General features: G+C 39.5%; 1 protein-coding gene across 1 annotated transcript in view; it reads left to right on the top strand.

Annotated features, from left to right (window-relative positions):
* The window catches only part of LOC120527193 (cell division cycle protein 20 homolog B-like), a 95,508-nt gene extending 75,714 nt beyond the window's left edge, over positions 1–19,794 (top strand). Inside the window, exons 8-12 of the mRNA XM_039750349.1 lie at positions 314–408; positions 6,281–6,506; positions 10,243–10,368; positions 12,092–12,209; positions 19,379–19,794. Coding sequence (XP_039606283.1) covers positions 314–408; positions 6,281–6,506; positions 10,243–10,368; positions 12,092–12,209; positions 19,379–19,485 — 672 coding nt within the window. The 3' untranslated portion in view covers positions 19,486–19,794. The remainder of the gene's footprint in view (positions 1–313; positions 409–6,280; positions 6,507–10,242; positions 10,369–12,091; positions 12,210–19,378) is intronic.
* The last annotated feature ends 1,030 nt before the right edge of the window (positions 19,795–20,824 follow it).

The following is a 20,824-nucleotide window of genomic DNA, read 5'->3' as shown; positions in this document are numbered from 1 at the left end:
TTCTTCATTCCACATCATCTGTTGCCGCTGCCTTTGGATTGTGTGTGTCCTGCAATGGGCTGGCGCCATACCCAGGGATTTGTTCCTGCCTTGTACCCTATGTTGGCTGGGATTGGCTCCTGCAGACCCCCGTGACCCTGTGTTAGGATATAGCGGGTTGGATAATGACTGACTGACCTTGAAAGGCTAACACTTCAGAATATAAGTATACTGGTGTTCACTTTGTAAGGTGCTATGAATTTTAGAGATAACACCTAATTATGATTTTCTCATGACGTTTTTCCAAAAATGCATCTTTTTTCCATTATTGCAGCTATGGGATATCGAAACAAGGAAAAGACTTCGAAACATGTGTGGACACACGTCTGTTGTTGGGGCATTAAGCTGGAATAACCACATCCTTAGCAGGTGGGTGTTCTCTTCTTTTTGTCAAGAATGTTTACTCCATTAAATGCAAAAATAAAATGATGCACCTGGATTTAAATACCAAACAGCAAAGTTTATTTCATGATGGTTTGAAAAAGAATTGGAAAATGTTGCAGGGTTCTAAAACTTAAACGATAGAATGTTGTCAAACAAAATGAAATAGCTAAATAAACCGATACAGTAATTACTAAATTGATAGACAAATTAGTTTTCCTTTCACTAAAAAGGGTATTTTATTTTCTTTATCTAAACAAAGTTGAGACGATTACCAAACACTCTGTTTTACCTTAACTCTTTCAAGGCAAGTGTCAACACAAATCGATATAAAGGTGTAGAAAGAGGAAGCTGTTTTTAATGCTGACACATGTGGATTATTTGTACCAGTAGATGGCAGCAACGTCTGCAAGATAAACTTGGACTCATACACTTCAGGCATCTCTTCTCCTTATAGCAGAGCATCAAAAATTCAGACATGAGCATCAAAAGGCTTTGAGCCCTAGGAACTAAGTTACCTGAAGTATTCTGTAACATTTCAGTAATTATCTACAACTCTGATGCTGATCTTTTTGATCATAAAATAAGTAAATATGATAAAAATTGACAAGAAGAATTCATAATTAATTTCAGAATTACAGAATTTGAGGGTTCCTCCAGAGTGCCTCATTGTCCTGCATGATTTGGCTCGAAAACTAATCAGCACATCGTCACCTCGTAACAGACTTAAGTTTTGAGTTTGGTATTTTCCTGTGCAACCGTTTTAGCTCTAGACCGTCCCCAAGAAACTGTGACACACTGTAATGGTTGCTACATATTTTATGTGCTTTGTTTCTGCCCCTTGTTCCCTTGAATATACAGTTGGGTCCATAAATATTTGGAAAGAGACAACCTTTTTCTAATTTTGGTTCTGTACATTAGCACAATGAATTTTAAATGAAACAACTCAGATGCAGTTGAAGTGCAGACTTTCAGCTTTAATTCAGCGGGTTGAACAAAAGGATTGCATAAAAATGTGAGGCAACTAAAGCATTTTTTTAACACAATCCCTTTATTTCAGGGGCTCAGAAGTAATTGGACAAATTAAATAACTGGAAATAAAATGTTCATTTCTAACACTTGGTTGCTTTGGCTGTATGTTTTGGGTCATTGTCCATCTGTATAATGAAACGCCGCCCAATCAATTTGACTGCATTTAGCTGGATTTGAGCACACAGTATGTCTCTGAACACCTCAGAATTCATTCGGCTGCTTCTGTCCTGTGTCACATCATCAATAAACACTAGTGTCCCAGTGCCACTGGCAGCCATCACACTGCCTCCACCATGTTTTACAGGTGATGGGGTATGCTTTGGATAATGAGCTGTTCCACACCTTCTCCATACTTTTTTCTTGCCATCATTCTGGTAGAGGTTGATCTTGGTTTCATTTGTCCAAAGAATGTTTTTCCAGAACTGTGCTGGCTTTTTCAGATGTTCTTTAGCAAAGTCCAATCTAGCCTTTCTATTCTTGAGGCTTATGAGTGGCTTGCACCTTGCAGTGCACCCTCTGTATTTACTTTCATGCAGTCTTCTCTTTATGTTAGACTTGGATATCGATACGCCTACCAAGCCCTGGAGAGTGTTGTTCACTTGTTGGCTGTTGTGAAGGGGTTTCTCTTCACCATGGAAATGATTCTGTGATCCTCCACCACTGTTGTCTTCCACGGATGTCCAGGTCTTTTGCGTTGCTGAGTTCACCAGTGCTTGCTTTCTTTCTCAGGATGTACCAAACTGTAGATTTTGCCACTCGTGATATTGTAGCAATTTCTCGGATGGGTTTTTTCTGTTTTCGCAGCTTAAGGATGGCTTCTTTCACCTGCATGGAGAGCTCCTTTGACCGCATGTTGTCTGTTCACAGCAAATCTTCCACATGCAAGCACCACACCTCAAATCAACTCCAGGCCTTTTATCTGCTTAATTGATAAGACATAACGACGGACTTGACCACACCTGCCCATGAAATAGCCTTTGAGTCAATTGTCCAATTACTTTTGAGCCCTTGAAATGAAGAGATTGTGTTAAAAAATGCTTTAGTTGCCTCACATTTTTATGCAATCATTTTGTTCAACCCACTGAATTAAAGCTGAAAGTCTGCACTTCAACTGCATCTGAGTTATTTCATTTAAAATTCATTGTGGTGATGTACAGAACCAAAATTAGAAAAAAATTGTCTCTGTCCAGATATTTATGGACCTAACTGTCTGTCCTAGGGATTAAGTATTTTAAGGATATCTCTTTAAGGGAATCAGGGGGCCAAACAAGCCTGAGGGTCCTTGTATAAATGTGCTGGTGAGTGTCGTAAGAGGAGGTACCGACTGAAAAAAGACAAGGAGGTGCACATTTTGAAAAAGGAGAGGAGTAGGAGTTGGGAAAGATGATTAGAAAGGGAGGGATACGTAGGTAGGTATGTTTACAAGCCTTAAATTTCACGCCGTTTGGCTTGCTCTCTCTCTCAGGGGTGGGGGATCGATCTGTCCTTAACTCAATTTTTCTTTTTGTAAAAACTTTTGTATGCAATAAAATTAATAAAGAAAGATAAAAAAAAAAAAGAAAGGGAGGGATACGTAAGGCACAAAACGCTCCCTATTTAGATTGGTTTGGGCGAACACAAGAACGAGTGCTGGCTGACCAGGGAAGGACATCAATGGGCATGACACTGCCTTTTATTTGTGATGCTTGTGTCTTCCATTGAAGGACGCTATCGCCATTACACCCAGGTGAAGCGGATTCCAGTATCTAAGATAAGACTTGTCTCTAAGCCAGTGAGAACGCTCCTTTTTTATCTGTAGAGGACAAATGTGACGCTGGTATATTTGACCAGTGCGCTGGATTTAACAGCAAAATACGCAGCCGGGTTGGATCCAAAACTAAAAGGGATGGGGAATGCGTATGAGGTGTATGTTTGATTTATATTTGCATTTACTGTATATGCATATATATGTATGGGCTGTGAATATTCTTGTGCTGTCTGTAAGTAGTCATGGTTCTTTTTTTGATATGTCTCATTTCAATTTTCTGGGTAGTGCATTTAAAAGGGGGGTTCAGGGATGGGGTCATAATAATTAGTATCTCTTTATTTGTTCAATTTTTTTTTTTGTAGGATTGTCTAAAAGGGAATATTTTCATAGTTCTGTTTGGGTTTTCGGGTGGCACGGTGGCGCAGTGGTAGCGCTGCTGCCTCGCAGTTAGGAGACCTGGGTTCGCTTCCGGGTCCTCCCTGCGTGGAGTTTGCATGTTCTCCCGTGTCTGCGTGGGTTTCCTCCGGGCGCTCCGGTTTCCTCCCACAATCCAAAGACATGCAGGTTAGGTGGATTGGTGATTCTAAATTGGCCCTAGTGTGTGCTTGGTGTGTGGGTGTGTTTGTGTGTGTCCTGCGGTGGGTTGGCACCCTGCCCAGGATTGGTTCCTGCCTTGTGCCCTGTGTTGGCTGGGATTGGCTCCAGCAGACCCCCGTGACCCTGTGTTTGGATTCAGCGGGTTTGAAAATGGATGGATGGATGGATGTTTGGGTTTTCATAATATATTAGCTGAAATACCCAGCGTTTCCCGGGAGGAAAATAAAGTGTTTTTTTTTTACTGTTTGAGAAAAATATAATAAAAAAAAAACAACTTTAAAAATAAAAATAAATTGACAAACAATGAAAAGTCACTAATGTGCTTGTTTTGCGGTCTTGTATGTATGATATCATCCAGTTGAACCGGCCAACTCTATTTAATTGGTGGTGCTCAAACATAAAGAATGCTGGCAGTCACCTCCAGTTCGCCCTCTGGTGGTCTTTCCGAGTGTCAACTAGATGATAACATGCATAGAATACCGCAAGATCACCCCCCCCCAGACTACCCAGAAGGGGTTGGGTTAGGGCTGATTTCACCCTACAGTATTTTTAGTCGACCAATGAGAAACATGTGTACCGAGTTTCATGAAAATCGTTCGGAAGTGATGCTGGAACATACATACATACACACATTGACTTTTATATATATATATAGATACTCTTGCTTGTTTAATTTACTTAATTAATCTGGTGGTTATTTTGCCGTTCATAAAGGCCACCTCCATTAAAGCTGATCTCATTAAGGTTAAGTTTTCCGAACCTGATATATTGAGTCTCTTACTAAGAGTAGGAGGTTCTCGTGTGTGCTGGGATCCTCAGTTTACGTTTGGAGGAACTCGCTACAACACAGACAGACACTTACCATCATCGAGATATCAATGTTTTCGGTATCAGGTACCCTAAAATTTCAAGATCTGTCGAAAGCCAAAGATCGAAATTTTTGACGAATTGAAAGCATTCCATTCCCCCCACCATAACCAATCGAGGGCACAAAGTAAAAATTGTTCTCAGTTGCCAAGCGAGCTAACTGAACATTGTTTTCCATCTGCCGATGAAAACAAGAAATACAGGTGTTACAATCTGCAAATCATTTACTGATTTTTTCAGGGTTAAATACATTTTAGTGGACTTCTTACAAAGTTGAGGTTTTTTACTTCTGGGAATCTTTCGGAATTGTCATTTGCATAATTTATTTGGATTTGAAATTTTTGTTTTTGTTGTTATTATTAACTTCTTATTTTTGTTGTTCCTATTTTGTCTAGCATGGGTACTTTTATTTTGAGATTTGGAGTCATGTGACATCTGGTAGTTGCAGCTTGTGATATCATTGGGTCATTGGGTAACCCCCTCCCCCCCCATCCCAAACCAAAAAAAAAACACCATTATGCAAATCGAAACTTGCCTGTTTTACTCATCACTAGTCTATTCTGAATCATTTGCTGTTTGTAATAGTGGTATGATGGATTTACATGGGAGTTGTTTTATGTCAATGATTATTTTCATATGGCAAAGCACACAGCAGAATTAATAGAGAGGATGCTGAAAGTTACAATTCTTTAGAATCAAGGAGACATCACTATAGTGATGGAAGCAATTGGTGTAAGAGTGTTGTGGCATATGTGGTATGACACTCCATCTTTCCACATGTGTATGGGGAAAGCTGTACAGCCATACAGGTTTAGGTTTACAGGATGAGAGCATGTGTGAACCCAAACACAATTATCACTAAAGGGTGGATAATTATTGACTTACACTCATACATGGAAAGTACATAAATCCAAACTAGTAAGTCAGAATATTTAGGACAAAGACCACACCAGTGGTTAAGATTTTGGAACTCAAACCTTGATGTTTTGGGTTTAAATCCCACTGCTGACACCATGTGACCATGAGCAAGTCACTTCACCTGCTTCTGGTGAATTGGAAAAACAAAACAGACGTAATCAATTGTATCTCAAATGTTGTAAGCCAAATAAGTAAATGTAAACTACGGCATTAAAAAGTTGTCCAGACCCCGGGTTTCATGTCCTTTATTGGTTAAGGCAACACTTAATGTACTGAGTAATATGCTGTAGGGGGCTGGTATAAAAATGTCTTTTTGTCAGCTGTTTAGGATCCAGTAAGTTGAGTACAGTATGTTAAAAATGTTCCAGTCTCAGCTCAATTCTGCTGTTGATAGGTGAAAAGGAAATGTTGAGTTCTCTTGGGTCAAATAGTTTGTTTTCATGAAACGTTATTACTGTTCATGTTTCCACCTTACGGATAGCTAAAATTGGTTCAGAAGTGGGCTATTTAATATACTACATTCTATTGACAATGCATTTATTAACTGCATTTTTAATATTCCCTATCTCAGTCCACCTTATTTATAGTGTTATTCACTTTGAGCAGCATTTACAACTCTGCACCACTCAGCTGGACTTTGTAAACACCTCTGTGGTTTATGTTATGATAACCCTTAATAAAATGACTCTTTTTTCACAGTGGCTCACGTTTAGGATTCATCCATCACTATGATGTAAGAATGGCTCATCACCACATAGGCTCTCTGCGTCACACCAAAAATATTTCTGGCCTCAAGTGGTCACCTGATGGCTGCCGGCTTGCAAGTGGATCCAGTGATGGCATTCTGAATATCTGGCCCAACAACCCAAACACAACATTTCGCTGCTGCCCCTTGCAGTCAATGGTCCACCCCACGGCTGTAAAGGTACTGTAGGAGGTAAAGCAACAAAATTAGAGCTTAGCTATAATGGTGCAAAGAGAAAGGTGGAGTGGTAGATGTGTTTTGTTTTGTTTTATTTTGTTATTCAACTATGGAACTTTGTCTTAAATGTTGGTTTGGAGGTCTCATGATAGCATCTTTGGTGGAGAGATGTTATCAGATCCTTTGCTTGGGTGTACCATGGGTGAGAAGTTTCCTGCACCAACTACCTTGACCCTTTACAGTTTGAAGCAGAGCAGGAAATCTCTAGACACTGAAAGAATTTATGATATCCTTTTCACCTGCCTGATACTGTGATACAGCAAGTGGCCACTAGAAGGCACCATTCTCTAATGAATTAAATAGCTTGGGTGTTCATGTTGAAACTTTGACTACATAATACAGGGTGAGGCAGAAAGGACGGACGTTTTTTACAAAATCACAAAATTGTTTAATTTTTTCTTACAAAGAAATTTATTGAAAGATTTGAGTTCATATTGAAATAGCGTTTGGCAATTTGTAGGGATGGAAATGCAGGTCTAAATGCAAAATACGCCTTACTGAACGATTACTGAGGCCAAGTTCAAAAGAATGCTTCCGAGCAGATCAACTTGGACTGCGCAGCAGAGCTAGTCGTACGCTTTCCACATTTTCAGGGGTACGTGCCATTTGCGTAGCCCCCGGCGGTCTTTTCTTCATTAGTGTACCTCGTGTACGAAGTGCTTTAACCCAGCGTAGGATAGTGTTACGAGCGGGAACAGCTTTATTTCTGTGGATATTGAAATGGCAACGAAACTCATGGTGAACTGCGGTAATAGATTGGTTGTTCTTGACAAAACAGTCGTACGCAAAAACGCGGTGTTCTATCGTCCACGGCTCCATGGCTTCAACTAAAAAGAAAATAAAAAAATGCTAAGACTTCGTGAACCTAACGTCACCTACCGCACATCTGTCACTCCACCTAGTGGTGAGTTCTAGCCATTTCAAAGACGTTTGTCCTTTCTGCCTCACCCTGTAGAATATAAGTGTGTGGAGCCTGGTAATAACAACAAGTTGTCTAGAAGGAAGGTAGGGTGGCCATTACTTATGGTAAAACCAAAAACAGGTAAAGTCTTAGTTGGAGATGAGGGAAACGCAGGTGAGCTACCCCTTCTAGGAGTAAGTAGGCTTCATAGCAACTTCAAGACCTTTTCCCACGGACTTAAGAGACATGTTTAGTGTTTTGTTTGGTGTTTTTCTTCCATAGTTAAATCCACCCATGACTTCTATCTGTCCTCTAACAAAGACTCTTTATCTAATTCAGGAATATGGGGACAGAGCCTATTCCAGCGGAATAGAACACCAGGCAGAAACCAACCCTGGACAAGACACCAGTCTATCACAGAACACAATCAGACACACGTCAGTAATGTCAGATTAATTGAGAGTCACTAATCAATCTTACACATCATTCAGTCTTTTAATTGTCCAAGATGCTTTATGCAGTTTAGGGTTCTAGGCACAGAGTGTACCCCCGAAGCATGGAACAGAAGCTAGAAACCAAGAAACCATTTCAGGACAAAACGCTAGTCTATTAATAAAGTATCTATCTATCTATCTATCTATCTATCTATCTATCTATCTATCTATCTGCTTCAGGATACACATGTCCACACAACCTCACTTTCAGGCCAGGTTAGAGTCATCAATAAACCAATATTTTGTTAATATAAATGTCATTTTGTAAGAAAGCCTTTATTACAGGTGCAGGTCGATGTTAAGGAAGGCTGTCAAGTTTGTTTTTTCATCCCTAAATTAGATCTTAAATAAATATTACAATCATCTAAGATATGTCAAAAGTAGTACACCGTGATTGTTCACTGTACAAGTGTCCATATTGTACTCAGTGTAGAGGTACATTGGTGCCTCGGTTTGTGAACATAATTCATTCCAGAAACATGCTTGTAATCCAAAGCACTCGTATATTTCCCCATAAGAAATAATGGAAACTCAGATGATTCATTCAACAACCCAAAAATATTCATATAAAAATGGTTAGAACAAAATATAAAGTAAAAATATGTAAAACAAATTAACCTGCACGTTACCTTTAAAAAGAATCGTGGCTGGTGTGAGGGAGATGAGAGATGGAGGAGAAGGAGGAGAGTTATTGTGTAGGACGACTTTCACTCTAACTAACGGAATCACTGCTGTCTGTTGGCTCACTGGAATCTTTTTCTTTTTTTGCGACTTTAACAAGGAACCTATCCAATGACAGTTGCTTTTGCCTAAAGAGTCGCTACACTTGGACACAAAATTAAAAAATGCTTTAAGCACTGTAAGGTTTCTAAACTCTTTCGGGATTCCCCCCCAATTGGACAACACGCGGAAGAGTGTCCCTAAGTAACCGCAGGCTCCCAGCGCGATAGCAATTTGCCGTAAAAGTGAGTCCGAAAAGATCGCGGCTGTCAATGGGTGATGCAAGCAACATTATACATGCAAAGGCATAATATTACTGCATGTAGAAGAGTGGTAGATTCTGCTACAATAAATAACCGTGCTGTTCCTGTTTCATTCTGAAAAAAGCTGGTTTTGCTAAAGTACTGAGACTCAGCCTCGCGTTTAGCGGTGCTATACAGGGACTTGCACGTTACAGCACACACACATGGTCACAATGCTATAATAAAAATGATATGCTTGTACCTATGTTGACTATATGAGTGAGGCACGCCGGATGAGACCGAGCATGGGAGATGATTACCCACAATCCTGTGTTGAGAGAGAGAGAAGAACCATCGGCTCAGTTGTGATCACGTGACGCTCAGCGACAAATCGTATACCGACTACTCGTATTGCAAGACCTGACTCGTTTATCAAGTTAAAATTTATTAAAAAATTTAGCTCGTCTTGCAAAACACTCGTAAACTAAGGTACTCGCAATCCAATGTTTTACTGTATTACTAAATTACTTGAAACACTTGCTTAATAGAGGGCATAAAGTATATTGAAAGCAGATTCTTTCTAAGTTGCAAGTTAATTACTCACATTAAATTCACTTTATTTACATATTGAACGAGGGAAGCGTGTCTGCTTATACCTCATACTTTACGTACCAGAACAGAATAGAAAAAAAGAATTAAATGTCAGAGATTACTTCAGAACTCGCTTCAGCTGTTAACCTTTCCTACAGTGCAGTCTCTGTCAGGCAACACGCTATTGTCTTTCAGAGGAAGCTGAGCTTTCATGAGCTGTGAATTGCAGTTGTGTAATTTGACAAGCAATAAGATCAGCAACTGTGATCAGCAGATCCGACATGCTCTACAAAAAAAAGCTGCCTAAGGTGACATCAGCTTTAGTCTTCCATATTTTATCTTCCCAGTCACCAGAAATGAATTATCCTGGTCGGACATCTGAGAAAGGCTTTTTCACCTTTGTCAATAAAGCATAAGTTGATTGACTTTCAGATAATGCCACCATATATATCCAGGCAGAATTTCTGACACCAGCCAACTCCATGCCTTGGTGAACTCATTGATTCTGGTGACATGTGATTGATTGTTCATTATCTGATTAGGGGACCGTGTTCTGTTTTGCTTTGTTTTTTTTTTTCTTTCCTTTTGTGATCTGCCTGAATTGTTAATTTCGTCTGTCCAGTTACAAAACTTTTTTTTTTTTTTTTACCTTTTCTTACTTCTCATTATCATAAAAGACGTTGCTGGCGCCACTAATTGTTTAAACTGTTATGTGATTCTGGTTTCATTAGGCAATGGACTGGTGCCCATGGCAGTCTGAAATAGTAGCTGTTGGTGGAGGGATGACAGATGGAGTTGTACGTGTATGGGACACAAACAATGGGAGCTGTCTTCGATCTGCCGAGACCAAATCACAGGTATTTTGCATGTCATATAAAATGGTTGCCATATTCTTTTTTTGGGATCATGTTTCCTTGATCAGCTGGTTATGTCGTGATTGCGTATAGCAAGATCATCATCAGGCACATCACCTTATGTATAGGAACATGCTTAAGTCACTATCTACAAACTACTCTAGTAATTTACAACATGATGATGTGCTAGGGCGGTACGGTGGCACAGTGGGTAGCGCTGCTGCCTTGCAGTTAGGAGACCTGGGTTTGCTTCCCGGGTCCTCCCTGCGTGGAGTTTGCACGTTCTCCCCATGTCTGCGTGGGTTTCCTCCGGGTTCTCCGGTTTCCTACCACAGTCCAAAGACATGCAGGTTAGGTTCATTGCCGATCCTAAATTGTGCTTGGTGTGTGTGAGCCCTGAGGTGGGATGGCACCCTACCCAGGGTTTGTTTCCCGCCTTGCGCCCTATGATTGGCTCCAGCAGACCCCTGTGACCCTGTAGTTTGGATATAGCGGGTTGGATAATGGATGGATGGATGATGTGCTGTTAGCATCAATGTGTGGAAAATGTATTAATGAAAAATGTTATTCTTGATGGTGTACTTAACGATATCACAGTAAGTAAAGTTTAATATTGTATGTTTTGGAGCAGTTACACATGTAGTCACAGAATAATTGCCACAACTACAACATACACTGATTCCCCATCACAGGTTCAACACTTCATTGTGTCCAAGGAAACTTCCCACTGCCTCTGGATCTGGGCTGATTGCAAGTCATCCTCATCTCCAAATCTGACCTTTCTCCTTTTGTACTTTCGCTCTATTTATCCCCTGCAATACAGGTGTTCACTCAGTTAACTCCCAGAGCAAGTAATGAGTTGTGCCGATCCTTAAATTGCAAGTGTCTCTTTAAAATAATAGTAATGTGCACAATGGGATGTTTTAGTTTAATGTTTTTGGGAGAATATGCAAGATATCATATTTAAAAATGCATAATTTGAATTGGAGGCAGCTGCAGAAAAAAGTGGACGAGGCTTTAGGAAGCAGTATTCCTTGTTTTCCTTCAGAACAAGTCTTTAAAACCCCAAAAAATTCTTTGGAGTTTTTCACCTACAAAACAAATGTTTGTGTCAGTTTTATGTGAAAAGAATTTTGCCTGTTTCACTCAACTGAAATTATATTTTTCTAACCTTGTTAGTCCTAAACATGGTTGCAGAAGCCTGTCCCAGCTAGCATTAGGTGCAAGTCAGGAACAAACCCTGGACAGTGCGCCAGCCCATCACAGGACAAACACTTATGCATGCACGCACACATACACATACAGACACAAGGACCAAGTTAGTATCTCCAATCCACCTAACCTGCATGTCTTTGGACTGTGAGGGAAAACCAAAGCACCTGCAGGAAATTCACGCAGACACTGAGAGAGCATGCAATCTCCTCATAGGGAGAATTTGGCACTTGAACCCTTGTCTCCTTACTGCCAGGCAGCACTGCTACCACCGTGCCACCCGTAATTATATTATTTTATGTTATGCAATATTACGGTTATCAATATTATTTTCAAGTTTCACCTCTCTTGGTCAAAACTGCCTGTAGCATCTTCAGCTGTTGCCATTTACTGTAATATGCAATACTGTACAGTACTGTAAATAAAGCTGATAGAAATTCTGGGTCTGGGTTTTGAGACGTACAGTAGATGAGATCAGTACTGACTTCTTCACAACTTTCTTTTCTTTTAAAAGATTTGCTCTTTACTATGGCTAGCATGCAGTAAAGAGATTGTGACAGGACATGGACTTCCAAAAAATCAAATTGTGAGGTGGGATTTTCATTCACTTACAAGAAAGGCCGAGATAAAAGGTAAGATGATATAATATAGTGATTTATTTTATGATGAAAATATTTTTAAAAGAGCAGCATGTGTCATGTTTAAATCATTATCCTTCATTTTTATTTTACCATTTTATAGTTTTTTGGAATGCAGGTTTATGATATCATTAGAGGTGCCATTTTGGAATTTAGTTGCTATGATCACGCACATTGTTAGAAGTGTAAGATTGCGTGTGACATCATAGTGGCCATTTTATTTATGGGTGAGCTGCTTTGTCTAAGGATGACTGACACTTATATCAATTAAGGATAATTTTTTGAAAAGCAAGAGAGGAAAAGGTTACTTTTCCAGGCATTTTCTTTCCGAAGTTGTAGAAAAGTGTTTGAGTCTGGTTTGTTTTAGTCTCAATGGGCCAGACATGATCCTGAATGAGAATACACATCGGGGGAGAACCAATTAAAAATGTTTGTAGTGAACAGCTGGCGAAATGCTGCTCTGCAAAGGCTACACCCATAGGGCTCCTTCCAAAAACTCCTTCCCCGATTTCTCCAGTCCGTGCATTTTAAACCACCACTGGGGATTCAGAAAGAAAGCAAAAGATACCGAAAAAAAGATGACGCTGGGAGAAAATAAACAGCTCAACTCCAGGAGCTCAGTAGCACAACACAACTGAAACGTAATGATTAATTTATACATTTTGATGAGTGCAGCAACAGAAGTGAGAACTACATGTGTTTGACATGTGCTTCTGTCAGCTATGATATCTTTCTGTTATTTTGACTGTTGCATCTCTATATGTCATAACGGCAAACAGAGTATGATAAGCATTGTGGTCCATATACTGTTCATTAAAACGCTGCAGCTATTCTGGCATGGTATGTTTGCATTTTCAATTAGACAGTAATGTTAACTTCTTTTAGTTACTCATTTAGACGTGCAGTCAGAAAGAGAAATCTGTGCAGCCTTCTTATTCTGCTGGTGTCGTTAGGCAGATTTGTTATTTTGTGTGTGTTGAGTACAAGAAATCTGCAACTACTGCGGCTCTTTGTTATCACCTCTCTTAACGGCAGTTCTTTTGATGGAGTGTGACACACCGTTTACTTCAAATGCATATTTCGCAGTTCATATTTTCACAAACATAGCTGCCAGTTCTTATATCTACTTCCATCCAGCTTACATTCACTTCTACACTATCGTCTTAATGCTGAACAACAGAGAGCACACACATCACCTTTTGACGATGTGTTTTATAGCCAATCAGTCAGTCATTATCCAACCCACTATATTCTAACTACAGGGTCACGAGGGTCAATCGCAGCCAACACAGGGCGCAAGGCAGGAAACAAACCCTGGGCAGGGCGCCAGCCCACCGCAGGGCACACACACTAGGGACAATTTCGTATCGCCAATGCACCTAACCTGCATGTCTTTGCATTGTGGGAGAAAACCAGAGCACCCGGAGGAAACCCACGCAGACACGGAGAGAACATGCAAACTCCACGTAGTGAGAACCCAGGAAACGAACCCAGGTCTTCTTACTGAGAGGCAGCAGCGCTTTCACTGTGCCAATGTGCCACCCTTATTTTATAGCTTTGAATGCTAATCTATACTAATAAAAGGCAAAGCCCTCACTGACTGACTGACTGACTGACTGACTGACTGACTGACTGACTCACTCACTCACTCACTCACTCACTCACTCACTCACTCACTCATCACTAATTCTCCAACTTCCCGTGTAGGTAGAAGGCTGAAATTTGGCAGGCTTATTCCTTACAGCTTACTTACAAAAGTTAAACAGGTTTCATTATCGATGGTTCTGCATGTGAGTTGATGGCTGCCGTTGAATTGTTCGGTTGTCACTTTCAAGTGTACCGAAATGGCCAAATATTTTACACCTTTCGACAACCGCCAATGCCTCTTAAACATCTTAGATTCACAGGTGATAATTTCAGTAGTGGACACTTTGATGTTTATGAATGTTTAAACTCTCAAAATCTGGATGTGAAGTTATCAATGAAACCGGTTGTATACTTACAACGCTTGACAGATGCCGAATGTCTCTTCAACACAAGTCCTGCAAATAGTAACGTAATTGAAACAAACCATGAAACGCAAACCAATTATGACAGCAGCAATTCAAGCTGTGAGATTTCCGACAAGATTACTGTTCACATGGCCAACTGTATGTTGCTTGTTCAAGAGTAAGCTCGGCGCACAGCTTGGTCATATTACAACTGGAGGGCCGAAATGACAATGTGGTATATAAAGAGATCCTTAACAAATATTTATTGGTATATTTTCCCTCAGGCATTTTCTTTCCGAAGTTGTAGAAAAGTGTTTGAGTCTGGTTTGTTTTAGTCTCAATGGGCCAGACATGATCCTGAATGAGAATACACATCGGGGGAGAACCAATTAAAAATGTTTGTAGTGAACAGCTGCCGAAATGCTGCGCTGCAAAGGCTACACCCATAGGGCTCCTTCCAAAAACTCCTTCCCCGATATACAAATATTTATTGGTATATTAAAAGGTTTAATTTTCTTCTTTACTCAACTAGGTATTTTGCTAGTTGAGTATACAGGAATGTTTTTCCCTTGTAACAAGTTATGTTTATTTTTAACATGTGCAATGTACTCTGTGCACACTCAAAACACACATATGTTTAATTGGTGTCTTTTTAGGAGACGTTTCTGTTGTATAGGTTATCGTAATCAGATGCTTGCTGTCTGCCGAACCAGGATGAGTTCAAAGTCACCGCCCCTACTTTGAGCTCCGCCTTCATGTGACGTAGGATTGGTTTAGAAACTTGACACTCAATGAGCCACCTAATTGTTCCCACCCAGTTCACTCAAGGTTGTCTCCAGACATATATATTATACTGTACGTCTGGCTCAGCGAGACTAGGTTTGTTTTGCTTCTAACCTTGAGCTTAGCTTTCACTTTTGATATGGCTAATCATTGTGTGTATTGAACTCTGTTCTCTTCTACTTACAGTGTAATGTAAATTGGTATTCCGAGGTTCTTATTTTGCCCAGTGTTACATGACTGAGCTTAGACATGTGAAAAAGTAGCTGTTATTGTGTTTTCTTGTCACAGAATTTAAAGGAATACTCCACCCGAAAATGATATTTTTATTATGTTTCTTGCCACAAGTAGTGAGTAGAGATTTATGAAAAGTTTTCAGTGCTTTCATGTAGAACTGAGATAACAAAGTTTCTAAAAGAACAGGAGTCTATGGTGACCAACGCTGGACAACAACATCCAATCAAAAACATCCGTAAAAAAATCTCACATTACCTGAGTTGTATTTTCCACATATTATATCATCCAATTGTATGCTCTCAATATCCCAAACACATGTATTTTCTTACTAAAATATTGTTTAATAAACCATTTCCTCAGAGAGGCGAGATTGTGTTGGTTTGGACATGAGCACAGGAGAGATGCTGGGTATACTGGGAGAAGGATGTTAAGGATAGAGCTGCCAGGTAAGATGAAAAGAGGAAGGTCTAAGAGAAGGTTTATGGATGTGGTGAGAGAGGACATGCAGGTGATGGGTGTGACAGAGCAAGATGGAGAGGTCAGGAAGATATGGAAGAAGATGATCTGCTGTGGAGACCCCTAACTGGAGCAGCTGGAAGAAGAAGAAGAAATTTCTAAACTCAAACACGAAGAAGCACTTCAATTGAAGACCCCACCTCATTAGATTTATACTCCTGTTCACAACTGGGATAACCTCAAAATTATTTAACAGAAGCCTTTGCAACTTCACAGATGAGTTCACCTTCTCGTTCAAGCATTCCAGATATGCACAAATATGAGGCATATTCCTGATAATGTTATCACACGCTTTTATTTTATTTATCCTTTAAACTTGAGTTGTATTTGTCACTCAGTGCACTTTGCAATGTTGCCATCATATTATGTTATGGCTTTGGCATGTATGGTTGCCACCAGTTCTGGCTCACTTCTCTTCATTGATGATAGAAATGTTAACGGCAGTGGATAGAAGGTGGACAGAAACATTTGATCTGCAAAATCATTGGGCAGCACTTCTTTGTACAACAAGATAAAGATCCCAAACATACTGCTAAGGCAACACAGGAGTTTGTCAAAACTAATGAATGGAAAATTCTTGAATGGCCAAGCCAATCACCTGATTTAACTCCAAATGAGCAGGCCTTTCTTATATTGAAAAGAAAACTTAAGAGGATGAGCCACCAAAACAAGCAGAAGCTGTAAATGGCTACATTAGGCTTGGCATAGTATCGCCAGAGAAGATCCTCAGCTCATGGTGATGTCTGTAAATCGCAGACTTCAAGCAGTCATGCAAGGGATAAACAACAAAGAACTAAATATGGCTGCTTTAATAGATCTGCCATTGCTGTGTCCCAAATATTATAGTGCCCTGAAATGGAGGAACTATGTAGAAAAAATGTTGTTCCACATAGTGTGACAGAAATGTATGGAAATACCGTTAAATGAAAGTCTGCAATGTGCACTTCAATCACGTCTAAATTGTTTGTTATTTTAATCTATGGAGCAGAAGGGTAAATCAAAGAAAAATGTGTCTTTGTCCCAAACATTATGAAGGACGTTGTATATAAAAAATAAATAAAAATGCTTCATAGCTTATTTAACTACTCATTATACTTTGTTGTGAAAAACGTCTGACACGTTACAGGAGATTTTTGTCTCTGCAAGTCAAAAAAGCACATTGTGCTTTCTCAGTGATTGATTAAAAATTAAATTAATTAAAATTTATTTAATTAAAAGCAGCTATAGCACTACTAGGGTCAGGTATAGCATATGAATCAGAGGGACAAACAGAAATGCTCAGCCTGCAAAAAGAAAATTCAGCAAATGTGGATGGAAAACAAAACATTTACGGCTGAGGCTGACACCTTGTGTGAAAGTGTGCAGTCTTTATATGGCTAATAGTGGTCCATTTTAAAGACAAAACTTTCTTTAATATTTGCATTGCTAGGATGTAGGAGGAAAGTAAAGTAGGAAAAGAAAATACAAGAGGACATGGGGAGAACATGTAAATTCCACATGGATTGTGATTCAGCCAGTGTTGTGCATTTGGTGCATTAGATATACAGGATATTCATAACTGAATATGTTGATTACAGTTTGTAATACTTTTTAATGAACACTGATAATCAAAAGCGGCTGAAAAGTGGACAAATACAAAATGAATAAAAATATAAAAGAAGTTCACAATTTATTTACCTTCACATTAGGGATTCTTTTCTTACTTTGCTGTGAAGAATTTCTGAAAGGTTATGGGAGATTTTGTTTCTGCAAACCATAACAGTGCATTGTATTTTCTCAGTGAGAAATTAATTAGGAGCTGCTATAGTACTACTAGTGCTGGGTATACTAATCAAGCGTACTTATTATACAAGAAACTCCATGTGCAAACAACAACATGAGCAACATTATTTACAGTATATAGCAAATTTTTGTACAACAATGTACCTCAAAGTGCTTTACAAGATAACAAAAGAAAGTTACAAGAAGAGAGCAATTAAGATTAGGCAATATACTGTATATATCTGAATATACAAAATCCAACATCTGTCTGTCTGCCTGTCTGTTTCACAAGAGAACTTGCTTAACAGATTTGCGTCGATTTTTTTTCCCTATAATTTGCTTGAACATTATGGTTGATTTTGCGACTTCTCTGATCGTTCTAAGAATCATAGTTTGCTTGCAGCAGCGATTTATTCGTGCTAATCCAAGGGGAGGGGGAAGCGTGACGTCAGGAGTTGGGAGCCGGGCTGGGCCCTCCTCACTAACATGCCAGCCTCCATTCAAGTCGCTCAACCTCTTGCCATGTGTTGGAACGTGCCTTGCCTCTGCTGAACCTAGCAATACCTGATTGTTCAACAGACATTATCATCTAGAGATTGTTAAGGAGTAACGTTTGACGTTTTTGAGAAAGAGATCAGAGCTACGTGTGGTTTAGAGGGTAGCTGCTGACTGCCAGTGATATCACGGCCATGTGGGGGACGCTCTCCTGTCAGAGCTGAAAACGATCAGATACAGTGGCAATGTTTGACGTTGGAGCCTACCTACCTTCTGCTTGGCCAGAATTACAGTTTTTAAATTTTTTTTTATTGATTTTTAAAGTTTGTCCTGTTTAACTAATGTGGAGCTATGGGGGACAGCTTGTTAAAGGAAAAATAACAAAAAAACAAGGCAAGGTCAGATGGCCGGGAGGAGAGAAAAACAAACAAATCTTCAGCTAGGCTGGAGAAAAAAAAAGGCCACCCAGACCCCACTGGGCATTCTACCAAACATAAATGATCTTACGTCAAACCTCTTAGTTTTCAGAATTCACATGATAGGATTTGATGAAGTTGGTCTCGTGGACAGCTGAGACATCTTCCTTCATTCCATCATCTCAGGGGGCTGCATGGTGCTTTGATCAGGTGGTGGTGGCACAGATTGCCACCACAGAGGAACCAGAAAAGCAGAGAATAGTAAGGTATAGTACAAACTGCAGATCTCTGAAGAATATAAAAATTTTACGTCTATTATGGATACAACTGAAAAGTAGCGACGAAAAAGCCAAATTAGAATAATGCATTTTTAGTAGTTTTTTTAAATATGTTCCGTTGTATCAGCCTGTCGAATTTCTATAGGTAAAGTATTACAGATTTTAGGTGCATAACAGCAAAAGGTCATCTCACCAATTCTTTTAAGTTTGGCTCTTGGAATTTTAAGCAGACCACCATTTGGAGATCAAAGGTTACGACTTTGAGTGTAGGGGGACAGGCATTCCGAAGTAAAGGACAAAGCAAGATTATTTAAAAAAAGAAATTGTATGAAAGATCTTCCATATTAAAAACATGGTATATTTTAACTAGTGGTAATTATTTTTGGATACTTTGTTTAATACTATTAATCCATCTTAAATTAGGGAGCCATTTTTTCTAAATTTGGGAAAATTAATTCGAAAAATAAATGGACAGAACAATGGATGGATGGGTTTACACCTGACTGCCCCTATAGAGCTCCCCCTTCATTTACAGTGTTTATCCATACACATCTTGAACTTGGTGTCTATCTTGGTAGCATAAGGTTCAAAGCAGGGACTAATCCTAGATGACACGATTAAAGGGAGAGCACATTAATATTTTAGATATGTCTTGTTCTTATGTGTTGTTGTTTCATGCTGTTTTTCAGGTCACAAAGGTCGAGTGCTCAGCCTCGCACAAAGTCCCTGTGGGAGTCACATTTTTTCAGCTGCAGCTGATGGGACAGCTTGTATGTGGAACATCTCTGGGGATTAAAGCATTGGAGAATCCATAAAATATGGATTTAAAACAAAGTATTTACGGCTGAAGCTGACACCTCAAGTGAAAGTGCACAATACATGTACTTAACTGGCTAAAGCACTTTTTATACCTTGTAGAAGACGATTCTTTCTATCTGTTTCTTTCTGTTTGTCTGCATGAGTCTACTGGTGGAATTGCATTTTCAATAAAGCAAAAAAGCACCGTCAGAAATGACAGTAGAGACAATGTGATACTGGTGTGGAAGGGATTTACACCACAGCCAGAATGAAGAGCATGGACTATACCAGTGCAATTCAAACTCGTACTCTGAAATATCAGATACCAATATTTATATATTTATTTAATGGAATTATTATGAATAAAGATTTGTCTCAGTCAGTTCTGATAAAATCATTCATTCTTACTTATTGGTTTCCATCACACTGTCCTGTTGTAGGCGTATTTTCAGATCTTTGCCATCCTACAGACAATACTTTTTGCATTATGATTCCCTAAGATGATGAAGTAGCACATCTTCGGAAAATTATTATTATAATTAGAAATGACATCTTAGCTCATCTGTGAAGCAACAGGCTGCTGCTTTGAATGTATCAATCCCGACAGTCAAACAGAGAGAAAACCAAGCTGTGCACAAGCTGTAGAAAAAATACCAAGCCAGCATTTGTGTTCAGATGCCACAGAGATAGTCTCACGCTGCTTGGCATTAAACTTAAGTTTGGGTGAGTTACAGAGATCAGGGCCATCACATGGCCAATGTGATTTTAAAAATGTGTTGCAGACAACATTGTGGAAAAGGAGCAGCTGGAGACCCATCCAGGGGAAAGTATTTCTGAAGCCTGGCATTATAATTGGCACAAGGCCTATACAGAGTACTCATGGAAGAAAAGTGTCATGTGAGTATCACCTTCTGTGGTCTTCAGAATTATCAAAGGCATCAATAAATTTGAGTTTTCGCAATTGTTTTAATTACATAGGAATTAAATGACTTACCCTAGGACACAAGATAATAAAACGGTTATGCCAGAGTTCTGTTTAAAGAGTTCAGCTCACCATTTAACAGTGTTGTACCAACAAAGCTAACCACCAAATCCTCATTTTAAGACTCAGTGCTACACTCTGCAATTGGATTTTAGAATTCTGAAGCAACAGACCTTAGCATGAGCAGATTGGCAGCATCACATACTCTACCCTGTGTTGACCCTCAACACAGGCACTCCACAGGGTTGTGTACTGAGCTCCCTTCTGAAGTTCCTGTTAACCTCTGACTTTGTGGCCAGACATTCCAAATCCATCAGTAAATTTGTTAATGACACCACCATCATAGTCCAGATCA

This window comes from Polypterus senegalus, chromosome 4, assembly GCF_016835505.1.
Source record: "Polypterus senegalus isolate Bchr_013 chromosome 4, ASM1683550v1, whole genome shotgun sequence".
Classification (NCBI taxonomy): Eukaryota; Metazoa; Chordata; class Cladistia; order Polypteriformes; family Polypteridae; genus Polypterus; species Polypterus senegalus.
The sequence above is the reverse complement of the archived record's forward strand: the minus strand, read 5'-3'. Positions and strand labels throughout refer to the sequence as shown.